At 43.7% G+C, this 27,791-nt stretch overlaps 1 protein-coding gene across 4 annotated transcripts in view; it reads right to left on the bottom strand.

The window, feature by feature from the left end:
- Window positions 1-276: 276 nt before the first annotated feature.
- Window positions 277-27,791, bottom strand: part of RFX8 (regulatory factor X8) — an 85,304-nt gene continuing 57,789 nt past the window's right edge. For 3 of the 4 annotated variants that reach the window (XM_060187429.1, XM_060187431.1, XM_060187432.1), the window contains 6 exons: window positions 25,575-25,633; window positions 23,985-24,141; window positions 21,540-21,634; window positions 15,911-16,025; window positions 10,473-10,786; window positions 277-642 (listed from right to left, as the gene is read on the bottom strand). In XM_060187429.1, the coding sequence (XP_060043412.1) occupies window positions 466-642; window positions 10,473-10,786; window positions 15,911-16,025; window positions 21,540-21,634; window positions 23,985-24,141; window positions 25,575-25,633 (917 nt within the window). In that variant the 3' untranslated portion in view covers window positions 277-465. The remainder of the gene's footprint in view (window positions 643-10,472; window positions 10,787-15,910; window positions 16,026-21,539; window positions 21,635-23,984; window positions 24,142-25,574; window positions 25,634-27,791) is intronic. The other variant, XM_060187430.1, reaches the window with a different exon arrangement.

The raw sequence follows: 27,791 nt of genomic DNA, 5'->3' as shown, positions 1-27,791 counted from the left end.
GGAAGACAGAGAGGGGGAGAGAAAGATAGACACCTGCAGACCTGCTTCACCGCCTGTGAAGCGACTCCCCTGCAGGTGGGGAGCCGGGGGCTCAAACTGGGATCTTTATGCCAGTCCTTGTGCCACTTGGGCTTAACCCACTGTGCTACCAACCCACTCCCGACCTATTCATTTCTTGACCTCTTCACTTAATAAGAGTTCTCAAATTTCTTTTCTGCTAAGTAACCATATAGAAGTACTTGGAAAATCTCAAAGAAAAGTCACAGAGGCAAAAACTATTCTCCAAATCAGTTTATATGTTACATCAAAAATTAAATCCTTGAAATACATATAAACATAAAATAGGCCATACTACATCTATTATATACATAAATCTTATCAATATAAATGCTTTACTATTTAATATATTTTTAAGATATATTTTATAAGTCTCTGTTTTCACATACACTATTCAAATAAATAGTCTCACATATTAGCATTGCTTCCCCTGAAATAAATATTTTCAGAGCTTTGGGGTACGTCTGATATGTGAATCATAAATTTCTGTCCATCTTTTAGGGTGACGAGGGCTTCTTGTCCCACAGGGAGGTTGAGTTTAATGGCGTTTTTGGTGGCTTTGTCTTCCAGTAATACCTGGATGAGCTATTAAGAGAGAGAGAGAGAAAGACAGATGTTTAAGAGGAAGGAAAAGCATAAAACGAGAGGGTTATTGCAGGACCCAATAACGGAACTCTACCACTCAAGTTCCTTGTGCCCCACCTCAGTGGGAAGTCAGTGTGTATATTCCTACTATAAGAGATCCTGAGGGAGTCGGGCGGTGGCGCAGTGGGTTAAGTGCACATGGCGCAAAGTGCAAGGACTGGCGTAAGGATCCCGGTTCGAGCCCCTGGCTCCCCACCTGCAGGGGAGCCGCTTCACAGGCGGTGAAGCAGGTCTGCAGGTGTTTATCTTTCTCTATCCTCCCCATCTCTCTCCATTTCTCTCTGTCCTGTCCAACAACAATGACAACAATAAAACAATAATAATAACTACTATAAAACAACAAGGGCAACAAAAGGAAATAAATAAATAAATAAATATTTTTAAAAATTTCAAAAAAGGAGATCCTGGTCTCTCGGGGTCTGCTGAGGACTTCACGGGAGGAATATATCCCGGAACAGTGTAAGAGAGAAGAAGGGCTGTCATGAGGAGTGGAGCAGCTGGGCTTACCTTAGGAAAGGGAATAGGTGCTGGCTGGTGTTTACAAGGCACTGAGAGAAAAACCAACAGTTCTCACTTAAGAACTGGAAGTTGTAAAAACCAAGAAGGAGTCTGTGACATGTTCCAGATCTCCATGTGACTGTGTACTAATCATTTTGGTTGCAGTCCATTCGGTTGCCAACCCTTAATTTTTTTTTTTTTTCATATCCCAGCATAGGGTCTTGAATATACATCATACCACCAGTAAGTATGAATATACATACTTACTCCCAGTCCAATATTTTCACTCTTCCTTTTCCAGGTCAAGAGTAAGAGGTGAGAGAAAAAGGAAGAGAGGGGGAGAGGATAGGGATGGAGGGAGGGAGAGAAAGAAAGAAAGAAAAAAACACACACTGCTTGCCACCCATGGAACTCCTCCCACTGCCATTCATGGAATTCCTTCCCATGCAGTGCTGGGGCTTGAGTCCAGGACCTCAGGTGATCTATGGCCCAAGCCAATCCTTGCATTCTAATCAGTTCTGCGCTGAGGTCATTGACTCCAGGTTCCACACAGACCCTCCCTCCACTATCCATCAAATATGTGGAATCTACTTTACCAGTAGCTTTACTTGTAAAGAGGGGAAAAACTGTGGAAACAGTCAATGTACATGGAAGTGTGCTTTTGGTATCCTTAACAGATTAATAAAAATGGCTCATCAGTGCAGAGTTCTTTTGCCCAGACAACCATTGGTCATAACTGTACAAAGTGCTTCAACTCCTTCCCCTCCTCCCTTTAACCAAAGCACTTATCAGCTCTGGTTTAGATGGTGCAACTCCTTATCCTTTAAATTTTTTTTAAAAAAAATTTTCCCAACATCTTTATTCAGATTACAGAGGAGAAGGAGGATTTAAGGCAAATTTTAACAAAAGTAAACCTCATTTACTGATAAAAAAGAAGTTGCTATTAGAAAGAAATTTTATTTTTTTATTCTTTAAAAAAATATTTATTTATTTACTTACTTACTTATTCCCTTTTGTTGCCCTTGTTGTGGTTATTATTGTTGTTGTTACTGATGTCGTTGTTGGATAGGACAGAGAGAAATGGAGAGAGGAGAGGAAGACAGAGAAGGGGAGAGAAAGATAGACACCTGCAGACCTGCTTCACCACTTGTGAAGCGACTCCCCCGCAGGTGGGGAGCTGGGGGCTTGAACCAGGATCCTTATGCCCGTCCTTGCACTTTGTGCTATCTGCGTTTAACCCGTTGCACTACTGCCCAACTCCCAAAATTTTATTTTTAGTTTTTATTATCTTTATTTATTGGATACAGACAGTCAGAAATCAAGAGGGGAGGGGGAAATAGGGAGAGAGACACCTGCAGCCCTGCTTCACCACTTGCAAAACTTTCCTCCTGCAGGCGGGGACTGGGGGCTCAAACCTGGGTCCTTGCTCATGGTAACATGTGTGCTCAACCAGGTGCGCCCCCACCTGGCCCCTAGAAAGAAATGTGGAGCATAAGGTTTTCCTTAATAATTTAAAGAATGTCGGGACTGGGTAGTGGTGCACCTGGCTGAGTGCATAGGTTACAGTGTGCAAGGACCGGGTTCAAGCCTCTGTTCCCTACCTGCAGTGGGAAAGCTTTGCAAGTGGTGAAGCAGTGCTGCAGGGGTCTCTCTCTTTTCTGCTCAGCCACCCCCCTTTCCTCTAGATTTCTGGCTGCTTCTATCCAATAAATAAATAAATAAAGATAATAAATAGTAATTTAAAGAATGTTCACTGCAGTGCTGGTAATGAAGTGCAGACTTTGTTTTTTAATCATGAAGGAACTCCTGAGGCATATTTAAATCATACACATTGTATTGACAATGTATCTTAGACTTTTGTATTTGTGCTTAGTGCCATGGATCAATATAGTGCTAAGTCTCCATAAACACATTTTTAAAGAGAGTCTTTGAAATTTTTTTAAATTTCATTTTATTTTATTTAATTATTGGATACAGACATAGAGAAATCAAGAATGGAGGGGAAACACAAAAGAAGACAGACAAGCATCTGCAGCTCTGCTTCACCACTGCTTTTTCCTCCCTGCAGACGGGGACCAGGGGCTTGAACCCAGGTCCTTGCACATTGGAACATGTGCACTCAATCAAATGCGTCACTACCCAACCCCACAAAATACATTTTTACTGGCTGAACAATAAGAAAAACTTGCTGGGAGTCGGGCTGTAGCGCAGCGGGCTAAGCGCAGGTGGCGCAAAGCACAAGGACCGGCATAAGGATCCCAGTTCGAACCCCGGCTCCCCACCTGCAGGGGAGTCGCTTCACAGGCGGTGAAGCAGGTCTGCAGGTGTCTATCTTTCTCTCCTCCTCTCTGTCCTCCCCTCCTCTCTCCATTTCTCTCTGTCCTATCCAACAACGACAACAACAATAATAACTACAACAATAAAACAACAAGGGCAGCAAAAGGGAATAAATAAATAAAATAAATATTTAAAAAAAATTTTTTAAAAAAGTCTTTGGAGTGTTTTAAAAACAAAAAACAAAAAACTTCCTTTGGAAAAAAAATAATTAAATTGATACTTGATTGGAAAATAATAGATGTGAGAAATTCACATTTTCTGATGGTAGCTTATGTGCCAGTTCTGGCCAGTCTGAGCAAGTCTTCCTATCTGAAGAAAAAAAAAAAAAGATCATATGCCTGCCTGCCATCTTTCCTTAATTCCAGGGAGTCCTGAGAAGATTGGTATGAGTAGAAGTATTTACTTAGTCTGATTCACCAGCAGTTCCCATTAGTTATATATAAAAGTGTATATATACATGCTTTAAAAAAAGCTTATTTATTTAGGATAAAGACAGGGAGAAATTAAGAGGAAGAGAGAGACCTGCAGTACTGCTTTACTGCTTATGAAGCTCTTTCATACAGGTGAGGAGTGAGGGCTTAGCCTGGGTCCTTATGCACTGTGTGTGCTCTCTATAAGGTGCATCACCACCTGGCCCCTATACATGCTTTTTAACCTATTGACAAGTAATAAATAATGATGGGCCTAGACTTCTAATTGATTCCTCTTTTTACCGTCACTGGTCACTTCCATCAGGAACATCAGCACAAGCCCTCTTGTGGGCATCTCCAGGACCTTGCCTTCCCTATAGAGTAGCAATGGTAGGGACTGCCCCACTTTCTGAAGGGAGACTGGGTCATCCTATTCTGCCACTCGAGGAAGACTGGTCCTGAAACAAGAGCACCTAGAATGTTCCCGGATGTGATCACAGACTCAGAGGCTACACAGGCTCTTGTATTAAATATGAATAGATATGGGCCTGAGTCAGGTGGGTGGGGTAAACAGTTAATTTTTTAAAAGATTTTATTTATTCATTCATGAGAAAGATAGGAGGAGAAAAAGAACTAGACATCACTCTGGTACATTTGCTGCCAGGGATTGAACCTGGGACCTTATGCTTGAGAGTCCTGTGCTTTATCCATTATGCCACCTCCCAGACCACAATAATTAATTTTATTCATAGATTCTCTTCAAGTTTGGGAACTACTCTCTTCCCTAAACCAACTTTCTAGTCCTGTTCTCAACTTTGACACCATCCTTCCCAGATAGTATTTTTTAAATGTTTTTTTTTAATGTTTTTTATTATAATTATTGATTTTCCCTTTTGTGGCCCTTGTTTTTTTTCTTCCTTTTTTTCCTTTTTTAATTTATTTCTTTATTATTGGATAGACACAGAGAGAAATTGAGAGGAGAGGGAGAGGGACAGAGAGACACTTGCAGCCCTGCTTCACCACTCATGAAGCTTTCCCCCTGCAGGTGGGGACCAGGGGTTTGAACCTGGGTCCTTGTACATTGTAATGTTTGCGCTTAACCAGGTGCACCACCTCCTGGCCCCCCATTTTTTTTTAATTGTTGCTGTTGTTACTGATGTTGTTGTTGTTGGATAGGACAGAGAGAAACAGAGAGAAGAGGGGAAAACAGAGAGAGGGAGAGTGTTGTATGCTTTACATTGGGTTGTTCTAGCTCTCCCCCGCCAAGAAAATTGGATCAGTCCAGTTAGTTTCGAGGGCCCGCTTGGCCCCGCCCCTGGGAACCCCGAGAGAGTTGGAGAGTTGCAGAGTTCGAGAGTGCTTGGGGCCGCCGCAGGGGAAAGAGGCAGCAGGGTTCTGTTTGGTGATTAGTTTGGTTTAGTTTATGAATCGTTGTTCCTGAATAAAGAAATACAGCTTCCCTGCCCAGCCGTATGTCTCTGGTCGTCTTTGTTACCCGCCCGTGAATCTAGCCTGGCCAGCTGGAGCTTCCGAATTTTAACAACAGGAGAGAAAGACAGACACCTGCAGACCTGCTTCACCGCCTGTGAAGTGACTCCCGTGCAGGTGGGGAGCCAGGGGCTCGAACCGGGATCCTTCCGCTGGTCCTTGCGCTTTGCGCCACTTGCGCTTAACCGCTGTGCTACCACCACCCAACTCCCGACAGTATTTTTTTTTTGTCTTCTCCATGTTAACTATCAAATTCAAGCAAAAACTATGAAAATCATGGGCCCCTAGGAACATACCTAAAATGGACTTCCCAGCTTCTTTCCACCCTAAGATCTCTATTCTCATCTGCTCTGGCTCCTGTTCATTAGTCATTTTGACCTGCTTTATATCTTACTGCCTTTCAGCCACCAAGTTGCAGATGCTATCATGATTCCATCCTGACTTCTCTGGGCAGATGACCTCACTAATGTTGTCCAGAAACCTCACCTCTCCAGATCCCTACCCCACTAAGGAGAAAGACAGAGAGACAGAGAGACAGAGACATAGACAGGCTGGGGGTATGGATTGACCTGCAAATGCCCATATCTAGTGGAGAAGCAATTACAGCAGCCAGAAATCCTATCTTCCCCACCCCAAAATGTATTTTGCTACATACTCCAGCAAGGGAGAAATGGGCTCTGGACTCCAACTTCATCAGGACCCAGAGAGAGGAGAGGGGAAAAAGGAAAGACATTCAGAAGTAGTAATAGATGTAGGTGTGACTTAGAAAGGAAGAAAAGGGGGGCCAAGCAATGGCCCACCTGGTTAAGTACACACACCACAATGTGCAAGGACCCAGGTTCAAGCCCCTGGTCCCTATTTGCAGAAGGAAAGCTTCACAAGTGGTGAAGCAGGGCTACAAGTCTCTTTCTCTATCTTTCTGTCTCCTCCTTTCTCTCAATTTCTCTCTGTCTCTATCCAATAAGAAATAAGCAAATAAAAAAAGATTTTAAAAAGAAAAAGAAAGGAAGGAAAAGAAGGCAGGACCATAGGAAAAAAAAAAAGGGCAAATATATTTAATAGTTAACCCATATCTGCAACCTTGGGAGAACTACTGCAGCTTCCAGTGGAGGCAATGAAGACAGAGAACTCTAGTGCTGGGAATGGTGTGGGATTATACCCCTGTTATTTTATAATATTGTAAATCAATATTAAGTCAATGATAAAATAAAAAATAAAAGGCCTCTGCCAACTACTGAATGGGTCCACTCATATGTGCAATCTAGAGAACTGATACACATGAACTTGCAAGAGAAACATGCAAAAAACCAGAAGCAAACAAACTATTTCTAAGACTTTGTGAGAACTATGGTGGTTATCTTTGGGAGGTGGGAGGTGGCGACACAGATCTTTCGTGGTGGGTGTGGTGTGGAACTGTACCCTGTAATCTTAGAATCTTGTAACCCACTATTAGTCACACACACAAAAAATTAGTCACAAAAAAAGAAAGAATAAAAAGTTCTTTGCCTTAATTCTATGGTTGATGAGTCACTTATTTAAAAATATATATATATATATACATATGTATATATATATATTCTTTAAATATAGAGTATATAACTTAACGTAAAAACTGTGTAATGGGAGCCGGGTGGCTGGGTGGTAGCACACCAGGTTAAGCGCACACTGCACAAAGCACAAGGACCAGCTGAAGGATCCCAGTTCGAGCCTCTGGCTCCCTACCTGCAGGGGAGGGGTCACTTCACAAGTGGTGAAGCAGGTCTGCAGGTATCTATTTTTCTCTCTCCCTGTCTTCCCCTCCTCTCTCCATTTCTCTGTCCTATCCAGCAACAATGACAGCAAATAATAATAACAACGATAAACAACAAGGGCAACAAAAGGGAAAAAATAGCCTCAAAGAGTAGTGGATTCGTGGTGCAGGCACAGAACCCCAGTAATAACCCTGGAAGCAAAAACGAAACAAAACAAAAAACTGTGTAACATACTTAAAAAAGAATATTCTTTACTTAATGTTAGTGTGATTCTCCAATTTTTTCTTAAATGTGCCTTGGCATCTTACTATTCAGGTCATTGTTAGACTGCAGATGAGTGACAGATGTCCAGGGCATTCAGACTGCTGACTGTGGCTATTGCGGTAGGTACAGGGCAGTGCTGACATGCTCAGAGGGTGAGCCTGCTGCAGATGTGCAGGGGTGTGAACTCGTGGCAGATGAATGTGGATGAACACAGGGGGTGCGCATTTTGTTGATGAGTGCAAATGTTGAATAGTGAGTGCAGTGAAAATTAGACAAGCGGAACTTTTTGGTGTTAGGTTGTTTAAGTCATTATAGCTAATTCAGCAGGCATGCAGGAACAGAAGCGGGTTTAATTAATCTCTAATGTATATTACCTTGGATTATCTGGCATTCATCTGCTTTTACAGCCTCATTATTTAGCTCAATTAAGGCTTTATTTCTTCTCTGTTATTTACAACCACTAAATACAGGTGAAATTCTGTTGCAATAAATTTCAGAGCAGCTAAGTGATTGGACAGAAGGTATTATGGGGGGGCAGGCGATAGTGCACTGGGTTAAACGCACATAGTTCAAAGCACAAGGACCTGCACAAGGTTCAAACTCCCTGCTCTCCACCTGCGGGGGGGGGGGGGGGTCGCTTCACAAGTGATGAAGCAGGTGTCTATCTTTCTCTCTCCCCCTATATGCTTTCCCCTCCTCTCTCAAGTTTTCTCTATCCTATCCAATAAAGAGAAGAAAAAAAAACAAAACCTAGTATAGCCACAGACCCTTTGGAATATAATTAAAATATGCCTACTAGCTATCTACAAAATGGAGCTCCCCCCTAACTCTTCATCTGCACTACTCCAGCCTTTAGGTTCATGATTAGCCAACAACTTGTTTAGCTTTATATGTTAACTTTCTTTTCAGTCACCAGGTTCACGATGCTAGCATGATGCCAACCTGACTTCCCTGGACAGACAACTCCACCATTGTGTTCCGGAGCTACGATTCCCCAGAACTCTGCCCCACTAGAGAGAGAGGCAGGCTGGGAGTATGGATCAACCTGTCAACGTCCATGTTCAGCAGGGAAGCAATACAGAAGCCAGACCTTCCACCTTCTGCATCCCACAATGGCCTTGGGTCCATACTCCCAGAGGGATAAAGAATTGGAAAGCTATCAGGGGAGTGGATGAAATACGGAGATCTGGTGGTGGGAATCCTGTGGAGTTGTACCCTTCTTATCCTATGGTTTTGCCAGTGTTTCCTTTTTATAAATGAAATAAAATTTTTTAAAAATCACTAAAAAAATTAAGTAAATAAAATGAATAGATAATATATTAAAATAATAAGCAAATATTTTAGCAAATAAATGTTTTAAAATAATTTTAAAAAATTGGAAAAAGAAAAGGGCCTCTGGGAGCAATGGATTTGCAGTGCTGGCACCGGATCTCAGTTATACCCTGGAGGCAAAAAAAAAAGTATTGTGGAAAGGTGCTCAGATTAGGAGGCTGTGTGGGAGAACTTATGGTGGTTTATGGCTATGGATACTTACTATGCTCTCAGAATTCTAAACTACTTAAACCTCGTAACAGCCCTAAGGAATCATGGATTATTATTCCCATTTCGTAGCTAAAGCAATTGAGGAACAGATAGATTAAGCAATTTACCCAAGGTACTCAGCTAACAAGTGGAAGACAGGAGATTCGAGCCTAGTAAAATGTGTACTAGACCTACCTACTTATTTCCCCAAATCATCAGATTTGAAGAGACATTCCTAACTCACCATTTCTGGAGAGGAGAGAACCAGACATCACTCAGGCAGATGTGCTGCAGGGACTGAACTTGGGACCTTATTGAGAATCCCAACACTTTATCCACTGAGCCACCTCCCAAACCACTGTCCTTATTTTCATGTCAAGGATGAAGAAACTAAAACTCAAAGAAGCTAAATGACTTGCAAAAAAAGTCATACGGCAAGTAAACCATAGAACAGAGATCGGAGGCCTGGCTTCTTGATCTCACATCTACCCTTTCCCTACAACACTAGATCAGATGACAGATGCCCTAAGAAGAGGAGGACAGAAACTAGAGAGGTCAGAGATGGCAGATAGATAGATCTGACAGACAGACAGAGACAGATAGGCAGGCAGGCAGACAGACACCTGCAGACCTGCTTCACTGCTTGTGAAACGACCCTCCCTGAAAGTGTGGGGGGGGGTTTTCAAAACGGGGATCCTTGCGTGGGTCCTTGCACTTACCCCGTACACCACCACCCAACTCCCCACAGTTTCCTTTTTGTCCTTTTTTAAGCCACCTTAATTCAAAAGTATCAATATGTCACTTTGGCATGTCTGGGGGTGGCCTACCCTGGGCTCCACTAACCCTCAGTTATCATTCTCCTCTGGGACTACAGCTGGAAGGAAGGAGAGAGCAGAAACAGGGCTCTCAGTGCTGGGCAATGAAATGTAGTGAGGAGATGCTGTCGACACTCCTATTTCATAGCTAGCATAACTCCAACTCACGAGGGGTTGTGTAATAGCCCCAAGGTTGCCTTGGTAATAACTGGAAGAACAAATATGCAAATCTCCATAGTGCTCCCTCTAAGACTGTCCTTCCTAGCATCCTCTGTCTCCCACAAGGGTTTTATTTTTAAAAAAATATCTGTTCTTCCTTTCTTCTCTTTCAATGTAACAGAAATTCTTTTAAAAATATTTTATCATTGTTGTCCTTGTTGTTTTTATCATTGCTGTGGTTATTGTTGTTATTGGATAGGACAGAGAGAAATGGAGAGAGGAGGGGAAGACTGAGAGGGGGAGAGAAAGAGAGACACCTGGAGACCTGCTTCACTGCTTGTAAAGCAACTCCCCTGCAGGTGGGGAGCCGGGGACTTGAACCAGGATCCTTACGCCGATCCTTGCGCTTTGTGCCACCTGTACTTAACCCGCTGTGCTACTGCTCCACCCCCAGAGGATTGCTTAACCACACGGTAGCCCTTAGCTCCCATGCTAACACTGTGTGGAAGTCAGGTCAATCCATGTACCTTATTGCCTGTGGCGGTGTCTACCAGGAAGCCCAGGACCCTGAGGACCACACTGCTCATACCCACAGGACATAGGCTCTGGTCCACGTGCTTCAGGGTCACCTGGGGTGGGTCTACACCTAGTCTTTCATGCTCCTGAGTTGGAGAAGAATCTGGAGGGTGAAAAAGTGCCTGGTCTGGCTGGACAAGAGGTTGTTCATCTGGAAGCATTTTCTTGAGATTTCCCATGTCTTCCTCCTCCTCTTCTTCTAGGCATGACTGAAGTATATGAATCACATATTCCAAAAGCAGCAAATGAAACAGATGCCAGGAGCCTACATTTAAATAACAACCAAAACCCAAGGGTTACATATCTAGAGAGAGACAGATGGATAAATAAATCATTATAAAACTAACAACTTCTCTGGGGATTTTTTTTTTCTTCTCTACCAGAGCACTGTTCAACTCTGGCTTATGGTGGCATAGGGGGTTTGAACCTGGGACTTTGGAGCCTCAGGGAGGAGAGTCTCTTTGCATAACCATTATGCTATCTACTCTCCACTCTTTCTTGGGGATTTTAACTCCTAATACTTAGAGCTTTGCTCTTTAATTCCTATTACTAGAGCCTCACTCCTAGAGCTGACCTTTAAGAGCCCTTGGGCAGATGCTGCCACCCAGGCTGGATTCTACACCCAAACCAGCAAGATGACTTTTGGGTCAGAACGTAGTCATGAAAGGAAAGTTACAACCTAATCGAGGGCAAACATGTCATTCATAACGTGCTGCCCTCAGACGTATGGCTTGTTTTGAAGTCAAGTTATTTGAGAAGTAGCTGGCTCAAGAAAGACAGGCCTCCTGCCCTCCACTGTGTCTTTAAAGCTGGAAATAAATCTCCTGAGAAAGATATCCTCCCAGCACTGAGAGTCCAAAGACACCCTTAGAACCAGAGGTAGTAAGTTAGAACCCATAGGATAGTATAAACAAACTGTTACTTCCTTCATTTACTACCCAAGTCCAAACTTGGTGTCAATTCTTTATAAATGTATTATTTCTTCATCTAAATAGTATGAAAGCTTTTTGTTTTGATCATTTCTTTGAGTCTTATGTTTTTAACAATTAATTTAGATTTCTCATGTGAATCTACTTTATTTTTATTTAGTTATTTATTCTTCCCCCCCCCCCACTCCTAGTTATTTATTCTTACTACCACTAGGGTTATTGCTCACATGACGAATCCACCACTCTTGAAGGTCATTTTTGTTTGTCTGTTTTTCTTTTTATTTGATAGGATAGAGAGAAGGGAGGGGGAGACAGAGAGACACCTGCAGCACTGCTTGGGGAGCTTCCCCCCTGCAGGTGGGAACTGGGGCTTGAAGCTGGGTGGGTCTTTGCACATGATAACATGTACGCTCCAACCAGGTGTGCTGCTACTTGGGCCCTGAATACACTTAAAAAAAGTTTTGGGGGAGTCTGGCGGTAGCACAGCGAGTTAAGCACACTTGGCGCAAAGTGTAAGGACCAGCATAACGATCCTGGTTTGAGCCCCAGGCTCCCCACCTGCAGGGGAGTCGCTTCACAGGCGGTGAAGCAGGTCTGCAGGTGTCTTTCTCTCTCCCTTCTGTCTTCCCCTCCTCTCTCCATTTCTCTCTGTCCTACCCAACAACGATGACAACAGTAATAACTACAACAATAAAACAACACAGGCAATAAAAGGGAAAATAAATAAATAAATATTTTTAAAATGCTATGAAGGAAAAAATTATTTATCTATTTTTATTTATTTATTTATTATTGGATAGAGACAGAAAGAAATTGAGAGGAGGGGGAGATAGAAGAGATAGAGATAAACAGAACACCTGTAGTCCTGCTTCACCTCTTGTGAAGCTTCCTCCCTGCTGGTGGGAACAAGAGCTTTGAACCTGGGTCCTTGCACACTGTAGTATGAGCGCTTAAACAGGTGTGCCACCACCTGGCTCCACTTTATATGCTTATAGTTGTTAGGCCAGTCAAAGAACCTCAGAAAGAGAGAGACCCACTTGAATGAGTTAATCTACTGTGAGATAAAAGAAAAAGAATGCAGGGAGTCGGGCCACAGCGGGTTAAGCGCACATGGCACAAAACGCAAGTACCAGTATAAGGATCCTGGTTCGAGCCCCTGGCTTCCCACCTGCACGGGGGTCACTTCACAAGCGGTGAAGCAGGTCTGCAGGTGTCTATTTTTCTCTCCCCCTGTCTTCCCCTCCTCTCTCCATTTCTCTCTGTCCTATCCAACACTGATGACATCAATAACAACAACAATAATAACTACAATAAAAAACAACAAGGGCAACAAAAGGGAATAAATCAATCAATAAATTTTAAAAAAGAAAAGAAATGCTACAGAGAAATGGTTCCAGGGAAAGTGAACTACCGATAGCAACAACCACCAACAGGCTGGATATCTTTCCATGACTGAAAGTCTGCTCTGGAAGATCAGAGCTCATTCTGAAGTTCACTGACAGGGAGGGCCTCATCATGAATGGTTATCACCTTTTGTGGTACCTTATAGCAGAACCCCCCACCCCCCCAAAAAAAGTTCCAGATGTTTGTGAAACTGATCTAGAACAGGGCTGCCTTCCCTTCTTCCTCCACTGTGATGGTGCCTGGCAGCCCATGGAGCAGAATCATGGGACACTCACTGGGGCAGGGACTATATGTTCTGTGAGGTAGGCCAGGGCCCAGGAAAGCTGCTGGGACTCTGAAGGGAGGCAATACACACATCTACTGAAATGTAGGTTTTAGAGCTTTATTTTCCTTTTCTCTAATAACACTTGAGATGAACTCTCTAGGAAAGCAAAAGCAAGTTGACCTGAGGTTTCTAGTTTGGAAGATGTGACAATCTCTCTCCCTGACTGCGGTCATGTAGCTGCATTAAAACAAAGAAATACAAAACCCTCATTCTTTTTTATACTGATAAGGGTCCACAGGGGGACAGGGAGGTGGTGCGCCTGGTTGAGTGCACATGTTACAGTGCACAAGGACCTGGGTTCAAGCCCCTGCTCCTCACCTGCAGGGGGAAAGCTTTGCAGGCGGTGAAGCAGTCTTCCATGTGTCTCTCTGTCTCTGTCTCTCTTGATTTCTCTCTTCCCTCTCTATTTCTGGCTGTCTCTGTCCAATAAACAAAGATAATAAAAAATTTTTTTTAATTTTTTTATATTTATTTTATTTATTTATTCCCTTTTTGTTGCCCTTGTTGTTTTATTGTTGTAGTTATTATTGTTGTTGTCGTTGTTGGATAGGACAGAGAGAAATGGAGAGAGGAGGGGAAGACAGAGAGGAGGAGAGAAAGATAGACACCTGCAGACCTGCTTCACCGCCTGTGAAGCGACTCCCCTGCAGGTGGGGAGCCGGGGTTCGAACCGGGATCCTTATGCCGGTCCTTGTGCTTTGCGCCACCTGCGCTTAACCCGCTGCGCTACAGCCCGACTCCCAATAAAAACATTTTTAAAAACAAGGATCCAGATCTGGGAAATGGAAGCTGTTCAATGCCCCCCACCTTCCATGACTTATAGACACCTTTCCCCCTATTGCCATACCAAAATATATCTTTAATGAGGTTTCTCTGCCAAGATCGGTGCATGCCCACATTCCCCCGGCCCCCTGCCCCCAACTCCTTTAGGTAAATTTCCTCTCATCTCTACAATTACAGGAAGTGAACTGGAGTTTGGAAAAGACATCCACTTAGCAAAAAGAACTTAAAACTAGTTTGGGTTTCTTAATTTGCATTCCTTCACACCTAGGATGGTTTCTGTCTCAGAGATAACATATTCTGAGATAAATATACATTCATCACCCTGTTGTGAACAAAGTACCATATTGTCTCACAAACAACTTTGCTACTTTAACGTTAATATGATGATAATTTATCCTCCACTGAGGAGAGCTTATTTTCTACAGCTTATAGATGGAACCCACTCTAGGGGTGTGGCTGGGGGGAGCAGTTAATTCAAAACATTGTGTGTCACTAGTCCTTTCCTCCTAGCTAAGCCTTAGCACCAATTCTAAAGCCAAATAAAATTCCTCCTTTATCTTCTTGCAATGGTGATGCTTTCCTTTAGTTTATACATTTAGTCCACAGTGTTGGAGGGCTCACTGGTAAACCTCTTTGCTACAACTCTCCTGTGCTGTACCTGCATGGCAGATGGGAGACCTTTCTCAACAGAGGAAGATCAACTATTTATTTGATCAGAATGTTTGCAAAATGGAACTACTTCACTCTTTCCACCATCTGCATCAATGGAGAGACCCTGTCGACTGCTACTCCTGCAAGTCGATATGGGTGCTTTGAAGAGCCCGTATTTTGTTTACCTCTGTTGTTCTTCTGCATGCTTTTCACAAAATGTCACAAAGCACTGAGGGAGAACAGAACAGACCATCTTAAAATGTGTCAATTTGGCACATGGGTCATTTTCAGCTGAAGATAATCAAATGAAACTTTTACTGTACTTCTGGGCACCTACCAAAATTAAAAAAAAAAGCGGGGGGCCTGGCCCAGAAAGAGCTACTACCAAGGACAGCCTACAAATAAATATAGCAGGACAAACATCTAATTACCAGACATTCTGTAAATTATACTCCTCCTATCTGGCGTGCCTGACCCTACCCTATTCCATAGCTTAGGAAGGCATATAAGCTTATCTGACTTAGAATTACCTGACTTGCTGTCAATTCTCACATCCTTAGGGCCCTTACATATGCAAAATTAAATCTGATTTTTCTCCCTTTAATCCATTTTATGTAAATATGATTATTAGACTAACAAAGAACCTAAAAGGGTAGTAAGAAAACTCTCTTCCCCTACAGCATATACAAAAAAAAAAATACAAGAGAAGTCTTCTATGCATCTAGCAATGATGGAATAATAAGGTGAGGCATGGTCTGTTTGATGGAGGATAATGTTGCCATTAAAACAAGAGTATATATGTTTTCTGTATCTGTTGTTATAAATAAAAACATTAAAAGAAATAACTGGGGGGTTGGGCGGCAGCGCAACGGGTTAAGCGCACAAGGCAAGGCAAGGACCCGTATAAGGATCCCAGTTTGAGCCCCTGGCTCCCCACCTGCAGGGGGAAGGTTGCTTCACGAGCGGTGAAGCAGGTCTGCAGGTGTCTGTCTTCCTCTTCCTCTCTCTGTCTTCCCCTCCTCTATCCACTTCTCTGTCCTATCCAATAACAATGACAGCAATAACAACAACAGCAATAATAATAACAACAATCATAAACAAGGGCAACAAAAGGGAAAAGGTGGCCTCTAGGAGCAGTGGATTTGTAGTGCAGGCACTGAGCCCCAGCAATAACCTTGGAGGCAAAAAAAAAAAAAAAAGGAATAACTGGATTCTATATGGCAATCTGGCAAACACTTATGCTATAACGACATTCTGGACAGGTAGAATCCAAAATGATCTGTATGCTCCGACTTACCGAAACTCTCTCTGTGGCAGAGAGTCATGGCTTTGCTCACTGCGGTGAGAAGAAAATTCCATCTTAGTTGGAAAGTAGAAGCCAATTTGATAAACTCCTCTTTGCTTCTGCTGGGCTGTTACATGTTTGTGAGAAGGAAATGCTTAGTTTATGATAAAATCAAGATGAGCATGCTTTCATAGGCACATAATTGTTGTGTAGACATTGTCAAGTGACCCCAGATACTAGAGAAGAAATGGCAAGGCAAGAACAGAGTATGTTTCTGCTTTTGCTCTGTTTCCTGTAGAAATGATTCCTGAGCAGAACCCTTTAAACTTGGTGGAGGAAAGTAGGAAATAAAAACTGATTTTTTTTTTTTAGTGATTTAGTATTGGTTTATAAAATTACAAGATAACACTAGTGCAATTCCACACTATTCCTACCAATAGAATTCTGTGTCTCATTCCCTCCATTAAAAACTGCAGTAGTTCTCTCAAGATCACAGATATGGGCTATTTATCTATCTATCTATCTATCTATCTATCTATCTATCTATCTACCTATCTATCTATCAATCAATCTATCTATCTTTATTTTTGCCCATTTTCCCCTATGATCCTGCCTTTTCTTTGTTTTTAAAAAATTTTTCTTACTATATTTACTTATTGGATAGAGACAGCCAGAAATCCAGAGGGAAGGGGGTGGTAGAGAGGGACAGGGACAGAGAGACACCTGCAACACTGCTTCACCACTTGCAAAGAATTCCCCTGCAGGTGGAGACTGGGGGCTCAAACCTTGGTCCTTGAGCGCTCAACCAGGTGTGCCACCACCCAGCCCCCCTTTTCTTCCTTTGTAAGTCACACCTATACCTATTACTGCTTCAGAATGTCTTTCTTTCTTTCTTTCTTTCTTTCTTTCTTTCTTTCTTTCTTTCTTTCTTTCTTCTCTCTCTCTCTCTCTCTTTTTTGAGCAGAGCACTGCTCAGTTCTGGTTCATTGTGGGGCAGGGGATTGAATCTGGGACTTTGGAGCCTCAGGCATGAGAGTCTTTTTGCATAACCATTATGCTATCTACTCCGATTTTCCTCTTTTCTTTCTGGGGCCTGATGGAATTGGTTTCAGAGTCCTCTGGGTCACCTTCCCCATGGAACTGATCTTTTAAAATTTCCTTTGGCAGGCCCATACAATTTTAATGGAGAGGTTACTTGTGAATTATTGACAGTGAAACACTGCAGGAAAAGCATCACTGCACTCCATTTAGTGGTTGCTATTTAGAAGGCTAATGGCTACTTTATACTTTCCAAGTCTTGTGAAAAAGTGGCACAGGATCCTATAATGACAAACAATGGAGCCAACTTTGGAAGGAACAAAGTTGAGTTATTACTGGGGGTGAGTTGCTAGAGGACTGGAAGATCCCATCCTGCATCCAGAACCAGCATCACCTGATGGCCTGGTTGGATATCAATGAGACACCACCACAGACAGACTCAGAACCCTCCATTGGAAGAAGACTGAGTCACACCTGGGGATAAACTTTTACACAAAGCACTGGCCAAAGGAGTCATCTGCATCTCACAAGCAAAAGTCGGCAGGAATGCCCTGAGGCTTCCCCATAACCAGCCTTAAATTAGGGCATCAGCCAGGACTCAGCATCTCCTCCCTCTCCCCCCACCTGAAAACCCCTGAAGTTCTAAAAGATTGCTTTCAGCTTTAAGTGGATATGAAATTTCTTTTCTTTACTTTTTAAATTTCTTGTTAACTCAATGAAGTTTAGTGAACTCTTTTCTAGAGCAATATCCTCCCCCAACAATGGATCGCTACTAAAGCAGTTCTCAGGAGGGACCCCAGCATTCAATAAGCATAAGGACACTTTCTAAAAGTACAGAGAGGCCTCTGGCTGCGTTCTCTGCACATTTATTATTTTTTATTTTTTCTTTCTTTCTTTCTTTTCTTTTCTTTTCCTTTTTTTTTTTTTTTTGCAGAGCCTCAGGTATACAATTCTATCACTCCCCAACCTGCTTCTTTTTTTTAACTCACAGCAGCAGGGAGAGAGACAGAGAGAGAAAGAGAGACACCACAGCACTAGTTTCTCCTACTGCCATGGCAATCCCATGTCTGAGCTTGAACCTGGCCTGTGCCTGTATGACAAGGTATGCACTCTACCCAGTGAGCTATCTCTCTTCCCCCACCTCTCAAATATTTAGGTGTAAGCAATTAACATTACTGAACATTCCTCTGCTCACACCAGTGTGGTTAAATCATGTCCTTGCATTTCGCAGTTATTCTTGGGGGGTGGGAGACACCTCAGCAATGGAGCACAGGACTTGCAAGCTTGAGGTCTCAGGTTCAATCCCCATAGCAGCCTGGGCCAGAGCTGAGCAGAGCTCTGATGTCTCGCCCTCACGCTTTCATTTTCTTCACTTTCTTTCTTATAAAATAAATAAATAAACAAATCTTTTCTTCCTTCTTTCTTTTTTTAAAGTGAATTACTCTTGGGTTCCAACTGCAGCAGGACTGGGAGATAACACACGTGACATAGTAGAACATTTTCGTCTGCTAGCTAGCACACTGCCAGATTCTGACAACTGAAGCTGTTAGTCATCCTTGACAAGCCCAAGGGTTTACATTTTAACAGTCTGAGTATTTTATTGACAAGAGTCTGTTTTTTTTCTTTTTTTTTAATCAGCCAAACTCTTTTACAAAAACAATCCCTTCAAAGGCACACAGTTACAACACCATCATTTTTCTAACATGCCTCATTTGTGAAGGCTAGAGACATGATGATGGAGGCTTGAGCAGCACAACGTGATCTGTGGTTACAGATGAGAAAAGACCTGTCAGGCTGCCTCTAAAAGGGACTGGTGTTAATGGTCTCTGTGGACTCACCTTGGTTAAAATCAGAGGCTGAGTGACTATCCAAAACAAAGAACAGACTACTGAGAACTTCTATCACAGATGACCCACCAAAGGAACAACTAGCTCTGTAAAATGCAACTCCAGACAAGTTACCATATGTAAATAAACTTTGCCCAAGACCAACAAGGAGGAATAAAAATCACACAGAAACTGGGATGATTATTTTCAAGGAAGAAAGAACAGAAACAGATGTCTATCATGGTTTGGAACTGATTTTCAAGCTCCTGTCTGAGGAGTTCTCTAGCTCATCTCTGAGGCTGAAGATCACCCTGCATCGCCTCTACCACAGTTTTTATGGGCTCTATTATTATTTCTGCTTGTTATTATTTTTCTTCTCTTTCTTTTCCCTCCCTTCTTTTTTTCCTTCCTTTCTTGGAGAGAGACAAAGAAAGAAACTGGGAAGGAACTGGTAAGTACCTGCATCCCTGCTTCACCACTCAAGCTTTCCCCCTGCAGGTGGGGACAGGGGGCTTGAACCTGGGTCCTAGAACATGGTAATTTGGGTGTAGACCACACCATCCAATTCCTATTTCTGCTCTTTATTTTGGGCTAGGACAGGGTTGTAGGCAAGGCCAAGAGGGGCAGGATAGGGAGAGAAAGAAAAGTGTTCTGAAGCCTATTGGAGAAAGCTCAAAGTGATTCCCAGCACCAGGTTGGCTAAGTCTCTGCTCTTCTCTGCTCCACAGAGGTCTGTTTCATCTTTCCCAAACAGACACTCCACTGTTCCATATGTTTATTTTCTTCACAAGGTTTTGTCTAGTGAGTCTAGTCTCCCTTTCTCTTTACTTTTGCAGTGGTAGGGCCTCTCACTAGCCTCATCTCGCTAGTTCAGGTGGATTTTTTCATTCTTTTTGTTTCAGATACTGAGAAAGACACACACACACACACACACACACACACACACACACACACACACACACTGAGAAAGACACAGTAACAGTGATCTGGGAGGTGGCACAGTGGATAAAGCACTGGACTCTCAAGCATGAGGTCCAGAGTTCAATTCCCAGCAGCACACGTACCGGGGTGATGTCTGGTTCTTTGTCTCTCCTATCTTTCTCATGAATAAATAAAATCTTAAAACAAACAAACAAACCTATAAAAAATGACATAAAACCACCCCATCATGCTGGAGTTTCCTTTACTGCCTTGTTGCTGGTACAGGGCTAGAACCTGGGGCTTTGTGTTTGGGAAGGTGTGTGTCCTACTAGGTAGACTACCTTCCAGCTCTCGATGTTTGTATTACTCTTACCTACATCCCAGTTTAAGTATCACTCCCTTTGTCAATGCCTTTCCTAACTGCCTCAGTTTTCAAAGAATGAGGCTTAGAAGGGGCCGAAGGTGCAGTGTTGCCTTTCTTTGGTCTAAGTTTTCAAGCATAGTGCCCAACTCCCAGCCCAGTCCCTTAAAGCCCATTAGGTAAGAATGCCATGGCTTTCTTATAGCATTCCATAAAAATTAATATACAGGGACTGGGTGGTAGCACAGCGGGTTAAGCGTACATGGCGCAAAGTGCAAGGAGCGGAGGAAGGATCCTGGTTCAAGCCTCTGAGAGCTCCCCACCTGCAGGGGAGTCGCTTCACAAGCGGTGAAGTAGGTCTACAGGTATCTTTCTTCCTCTCTGTCTTTCCCTCCTCTTTCCATTTCTCTCTGTCTTATCCAACAACAACCACAATAATAATTACAACAATAAAGCAACAAGGGCAACAAAAGGGAATAAATAAATTAAAAAAAAAAATCCCAGTTCCAGCCCCTGGCTCCCCACCTGCAGGGGGGTAGCCTCACAAGCGGTGAAGCAAGTCTGCAGGTGTCTGTCTTTCCTCCTCTCTGTCTTTCCATCCTCTCCTGATTTCTCTCTGTCTTATCCAAGAACAATGACAGCAATAACAACAACAAAGATAAACAACAAGGGCAACGAAAGGCAAAAAAACCCCAAAAAAACAGTCTCTAGGAGCAGTGGATTCATAGTGCAGGTGACCAAGTCCCAGCAATAAGCCTGGAGGCAAAAAAAAATAACAACAACAATAATATACAGAGTCCCGGTTAAGTTAAATCGCAAGGAAGAAGAAGAAGAGCATTTGCATAGGCAGTAAGCTATAGTGGCCAAAATGCCTTTCATCTCCCACAGGAAGTGATGCTGCTTTCCTGCCCTGAAGGAAGAAGGCAGTTTCTCTTTGACCAGCAACAACAGCTCAGCCAAATGAAGGAACATCATAAACTAGTGAATTAATTAGGCAGGAGAGATGCAAAAGGACATTGATGAGGACCAGTAAAATAGTTCACTTGGATAGTGTACTACTCTGTCAGCGCAGGTTTGATCTTGGCCCCCACTGCATTGAAGGAAGCTTCAGTGCCCCCATATCTTTCATTCTCTCCTCTGACCCTCTTTCTCTGTTCCTCCTCCTCTCTCCTCTATTGCTGATACTCAGGTGCCTGTGTGATGAACACTGCTCTGAGATTTGTCTTTCTTTCTTATTCCCCTTCTCTCTTTTATGTTATAGGACAGAGAGAAGTTGAGGGGGAAGAGGAAAGTAGTAAAGGAGAAAGACAGACACCTGCAGACCTGCTTCACTACTTGTGAAGTTTCCCCCCTGCAGGTGGGGACCAGGTGTTTGCATCTGGGTCCTGACGTATGGTAACATGTGCACTCAGTTGGGTGCACCATTGCCCAGCCCTAACCCCCAACCTCCCACTTCTATTTAAGAAATAAAATCGTGTTTTGTTTTCTTGTTTACCTGGAAGACAAATGCTTGGAGGTTTGAAGACAGACAATTCAGGAATATGCTGAGATCAGTCGATGTCCCCAGCAAGGAAATTAAATTGCATAGACCTATAAAGAAACAAAACGAAGAAAGTGCTGAATTGTATCTGTATATTGGGTAGCCTAGGGGACAGCACTAGAACCACAGTTCAAAGGAATTCCCCGGGGCCACATTTCTCTGCACACAAAGCAGGCATTCTAAAGCTGGATTCGTCACCTTTGCGGCCATCTAGTATAGAATTACCTGGTCTCACCTCTTAGGACTCATCTCTGCCACTTATTGAAATGTACAGAAATGTTTTGAAATAATAATTCCACCTTGTAATTATACAAAACCAGGCTTCAGATGAGCTCATCACACAATACAGACATGACCTCATTTATACCTGTCATTTTCAAAAAGGGGGTAGTTTATGAATGTCTTTAACTGATGGTGGACATCAAAGCTACCGAGGGACACTCAAGTGCCTTGCCCAGGTTTAGAGACTTAGTACAGACCTGAAGGGTGGAGCCCACGTCTGTGATGTTAGTCTCAGGTCCTCTGCCTGCACAGGCAACACTGAGAGCAAAGAATAACCTTCTCACCTTTTTGTGTGTGTGTTTCCACGTACCAAGCAGAATTTAGAAAGGAGTCGGTTATACAACTCCATCTGAGGTTTGGTCAAGGATCATCAGGAAGATGGTCCAAATGCACCTCAATTGCTTGCCAGGAAGGTGTGGCTGCCTGGCCTTAAGTAGCTGTCTCTTTGCTGGCTCTGTGCCCTCTTGACACAAAAACACACAAGAGCACAGAAGTCCTGGGTAGGCAGGAGGGTATTCGAAGGAGAGGATTTTGCTCTCTCGGGGCTCCTTTGGGAGCAGGCTGAGAATAAGAGCTGGGTTTGGGGTTACTAGGTCTAAAATTTCCAGGCAACAGGTAACTTAGAAAGAGGAGGTCTAGGTTATCTACTAATCAGTTGAAGCCTGCAGGTCTGGGTGTTCACCTTTTGTTTGCAAGTTTCAGTGGGAGGGGAGCACTTTAGGGGAGCATCTGGGACTTGGGACATTACACAAGACAAACAGGAACAATTATCAAGAAATGGGTAGGAGGTGGAGGGGGGAGGACAGGAAGGAAGGTGTTTACCAAGTATGAACTTATTTTAATGTTTTAATAACTATCAAATATCCTATCAAAGTCTGCCTTACTTCAAGGTCAAACTAAGAAGAGAGGATACTTTAAAGTTGGTGCTTTAATGCATTGCTGAATCCATGTAAGCATCTAAACATGAAATTCTGAAGCCCAGCCAGGTGCCAGCACTGTGCCAGGTGGGTCCAGACACATGGGCCACAGGTAAACCTGAAGGAGCATACAGGTGTGAGCAGGCAGTCTGTAGACCGTTGAATATGCCAGCATGGGATTAGACTCGCAGAGGAAGAAGTTACTAGACCTTCCTGAAACGTGTATCCTGATGGAATTGTCAGAAAAGGGCAAATAAGCATGCAGACCCCATGGTTACCTCTGGGGGACCCTCACATAAAGACTGAGAGGTTGGCCCATAGTTTGGGGGTTGAGGCATAAAGAATACGAGACTCCTTCTGAAAGAGCTCTCAGGGTCTCCCCAAGCGGGTGAGCTCTTTCCCTTACTACCTGGACCTCCTGGGGATGTGGTAACACCACCAGCCAGCTCACCCCACAACTTGGGAGTAGGGGTGATGGTGGGAGTAGGGGGACTGCTTTTTCTTTCTTAAAAAAATGATCATCAAATACAGGAATACCCACATGCTAAATGCACCTGTTTGTAAAGTAGTGGAACACAGTAAAGCACCACTGCTGAACTTCATGGCACTAAAAATAATACTTGGTGATGTGAGCTGTGGTGACAGCAGGATCCTTCAAAGTGGGGGTGGGGTGTGCTACTCCATCCAGCCTGGACAGGTGCAGGAGACACTGCTCAATGCAGAAAATTCCCCCTACCCCCAACAAGGAGACACTGCAGACTGATCTCCAGAAGGGAATACTGTCAAGCGACAACCACACTCACCTATCTGTTCATTCATTCACTCCACAAGCATGTATTAGCACTGGATCCCTTCCACTTTGGGCTGGCATGAAAGAGCTTTCCCTTGGAAGAGATTTCTGAGTAGATGAATTACAATATATACTACAATATATATATGTCATATATATACATATATATATATATACACATATTACATACACTATAGTTCTCCCAAAGTCATAAACAGGGGTTGACTATTATTTCTGTAAATATATATATATATATATATATATATATATATATACACACACACATATAAATTTTTGTTCTTTTTTCCCTATAGTACTGACTCAGTGAAGACATTCCTGCTATCAGTGATAGCCACACCACCCTGACATATAACAAACACTTGCAAAGGGAAGTTGTAGAAGGAACATTACATTTCATCTCGGTGTTGTCCTCCGGCTCATCGACGCCATCTGTGTTACTTGGTAGAGCTTTCTCAGAAGGACCCAAAGTGCCTTGGTTGATAATGGCATGCAGATCTGACTTTAGAATGCTGACTCTCCTGTTATTTCTCAATACCATCTTCATAGTCTAAAGATAATGAGGGCGACATAATATTTAGTTAGATTTTGTTTTTTACTTGGTGTAATCCCTCCTCTCCAAATGACCACTTTTTGTTGTTTAGGATAAGGAAAAGATGGTTTGGGTACTGCCCCTTAAATGAAGTCCCAATTAAGATGTTTGGGTTCCATACGTTTTAGAACTGCCCTTCTGAAAACCAGTATCTAGAATGGTTTTGCTCACAGGCAGATGTGGGCATTGTAACTCTTCTCCCTGTTCCTTATCTCAGAACCCTACTCAAGGAGCCTAAGCCCCAATAGAGAGCAAAACAGAGAAGGTCTGTCTGAAGGTCTGCAAGGATAGCATGATGTTGAACAGGCAACAAAAGTGATCTCTCCTGGAGAGTGTCTTCAGGGAGTCAGAAACCGTTCTTCTCCGGCCCTTTGAGGAGTCTTAGACAAAGCTGGTTTCCTCAGTTGTCTCACAAGGACATGCCAACCCCTTATGTTCTGGAGCTTCTAGGGTGAGCACTGGGCCATCTTCACACAACCCTTATAACTACTTCCATTTTACAGAGGTGGAAGCATAGGGCCTTATGTCTGTAGTAAGTAAACCCCCAAGCATGGCAAGTCATGGCTCAGAGCAGCAGCTGACTCTAGGACCTGAGCATGCCATGTGGATCGGGTAGAGATGAAGGTCTTGGAGGGTCTTTGCCACTTGGCCCCTCTCAGAATGTCCAAGTGTCAGAGCACAGACTGGGCTGTGAGCACATGAGGTGGGAAACAAGTCACTAGGGCACTAGGCAGATAAGGTGAGTTTTATGCTGGAAGGATGGAGATGATTAAACAGAAGGCCCAGCTCAGTTCCCCAGAGCTGACACCACTTGGAGCAGAGTCCTAATCTCTGTCCTGATCTCATGCCCACAGGATCTGTGAACAGATTCCTGGATGACTCACATGCCAGAAAAATAATCCCCCCTCACCCCCACTCCAGTTTTCCACTTTCCTTTGACACTGATTCCACAGAATCACCCCAGGAATGACAAGGTCAGGGGTGAGAATCACTCTTATCTTGCTACCCAGTACAAGGATCCATGCAGAGGGGAAAGGGCCTATCTGCTTGCTTGCCTATCTGTCTGTCTGCCTCAGGCTCTGTCTTTTCACCCCTGAAACACCTGAGGGGCCTCCCTCTGTCTTTCAGAACACTGATGTTCTGGCCCTGCATCGAGAGAGCCATGAAGACGAGGCCATTATGAGGAGGGCAGGAAAGTGGTAGCTCCCAGCTGTTAGTGTCGGGCCCACCAGGCCTTCCAAGTCAGTATCACCAAGGTCCTCCTTTGTGAGCCCTGCTCTCTAAGTGGATGGGAAGGGCTTTCCTGCAAAAGGAGCTACTGCTGCTCCAAGGAGATACTTGCAACTTCAGGAAACTGCTTTGTTCCCTCTTACCTAGTGGTCAAAACCTACCTTTGCCATGTTGGAAAGATAAGTCTTTCTTCTGAGTCTTTTGACAAACACAGTAACTTCTGTTAGGAAGAATACACATGGCCATTATTGATACTAGTACATCACTTGTGCCTACACTTGACAGTGGGGGAGAGGAGATGCGTTTGTTTGGGGAGGCACAGCTGTCTAGGCCATGGGCCTCACTCTGACCTCTCCTGTTGTATGCTTTACATTGGGTTGTTCTAGTTCTCCCCCGCCAAGAGAATTGGATCAGTCCTGCTAATTTCGTGGCCCGCTTGGCCCCACCCAAAGGAACCCCGCCAGAGTTCCAGGGAGAGGGTTCCTGAGTGCCAGAGTTTCAGAGTTCGAGAGTAAGAGAGAGTTCCTGAGTTCCAGAATAAGAGAGAGTGCTTGCGCCGCTGCAAAGAGGCAGCAGAGTTCTGTTTGGTGATTAGTTTGGTTTAGTTTATGAATCGTTCCTGAATAAAGAAATACAGCTTCCCTGCCCAGCCGTATATCTCTGGTCGTCTCTGTTACCCGCCCGTGAAGCTAGCCCGGCCAGCTGGAGCCGCCGAATTTTAACAACACTCTCCCTATGGTTGGGAGACTCTGACAGGGGAAGTGGGACTCATAGAGCTCCATAGGTTAGAAAAATGACGTAATTCAGGCAACTGACATGCATATGCAAAGGAGTTCCTGATTTTTGCCTCATTAAAAAAATTTTTTTATTATCTTTATTTTATTTACTAGATAGAGACTGCCAGAAATCGAGAGGAAGGGGGTGATAGAGAGGGACAGGGACAGAGAGACACCTGCAAAACTGCTTCACCACTTGTAAAGCATTCCCCCTGCAGGTGGGGACTAGAGGCTCAACCCTGGGTCCTTGTGCACTGTAACATGTGTGCTCAACCAGTTGCACCACCAATTGGCCCTTGCCTCATTTTTTCATCTCTATGCCATCCTCAGAAAAAGACAAAGGAAGAGATGAAAAGGAAAGACCTAAAGAGGGGAGGGTCCCCTACTCTTTGAGTGTCTTCATTTGTTCACTTGACAAGTATTTATAAGGGACACTGGTGCAATGCTTGCTCCATAGGTGTTTGCTGAATTGTTGGGCAGAAGAGGCCCACTTCTGTCCTCCAGGGACTCACCCTCTGAGGATGGGTCACAAATACACAAACAACTTCCCAGATGCAAAGCCAATGCTTCGTAGTGGTATAGGAACAGAGGAGAGAAGAAAATGAGTTTAGAGAAGGGAGAGGCCTACTTGGAAAGAGGTATCTGGGAAAGCTTCACTTAGGACATCCAGGCTGGGCTTTGAGGTGCAAAGAGGTGTTGGGACTAGGTGGTGGAGCAGTCTGTTGAGCACATAGGGTACCATGTGCAAAGGCCCAAGTTCAAGTCCCCAATCCCCACCTACAAAGAGGTGGGGGTTGGGCGGTAGTGCAGGGGGTTAAGCACAGGTGGTGTGAAGCACAAGTACTGGCTTAAGGATCTCGGTTCGAGCCCCTGGCTCCCCACCTGCAGGCGACGAAGCAGGTCTGTCTTTTTCTCCCCCTCTCTGTCTTCCCCTCCTCTCTCCATTTCTCTCTGCCCTATCAAACAACAACAATAGCAATGACAACAATTAATAATAATGACAACAAGAGCAATAAAATGGGAAAAAAATGACCTCCAGGAGCAGTGGATTGAGCCCCAGCAATAACCCTGGAGGCAAAAAAAAAAAAAAAAGAAAACAAAAACCACAGAGGTGTTAACCAGGGATGAGGCAATCTTTTATTTATTTATTTTCTTTTGTTGCCCTTGTTGTTTTATTGTTGTAGTTATTATTGTTGTTGTCATTGTTGGATAGGACAGAGAGAAATGGAGAAAGGAAGGAAGACAGAGAGGAGGAGAGAAAGACAGACACCTGCAGACCTGCTTCACCGCCTGTGAAGCGACGCCCCTACAGGTGGGAAGCCAGGGGCTCGAACCGGGATCCTTATGCCAGTCCTTGCACTTTGTACCACCTGCGCTTAACCCGCTGCACTACCGCCTGACTCCCCAGACTTCCAGGGCAATCTTTTTATGGCTGTCCTTTCACTGTAGGACCCACTTCCTTTCTCTTGGCATTAAGACTTTTCGGTACTTGGCAATACCCTAGCCTGGCCATGTGATGGTCCTAAGTGGTCAAAATTTCCAGGTTGAGTACAGAATACAGCTCAGGGTACAGGGGTGGGTAAAAATTAGAACTGGTCCTAT

Source organism: Erinaceus europaeus, chromosome 3 (genome assembly GCF_950295315.1).
Source record: "Erinaceus europaeus chromosome 3, mEriEur2.1, whole genome shotgun sequence".
Classification (NCBI taxonomy): Eukaryota; Metazoa; Chordata; class Mammalia; order Eulipotyphla; family Erinaceidae; genus Erinaceus; species Erinaceus europaeus.
The sequence above is the reverse complement of the archived record's forward strand: the minus strand, read 5'-3'. Positions and strand labels throughout refer to the sequence as shown.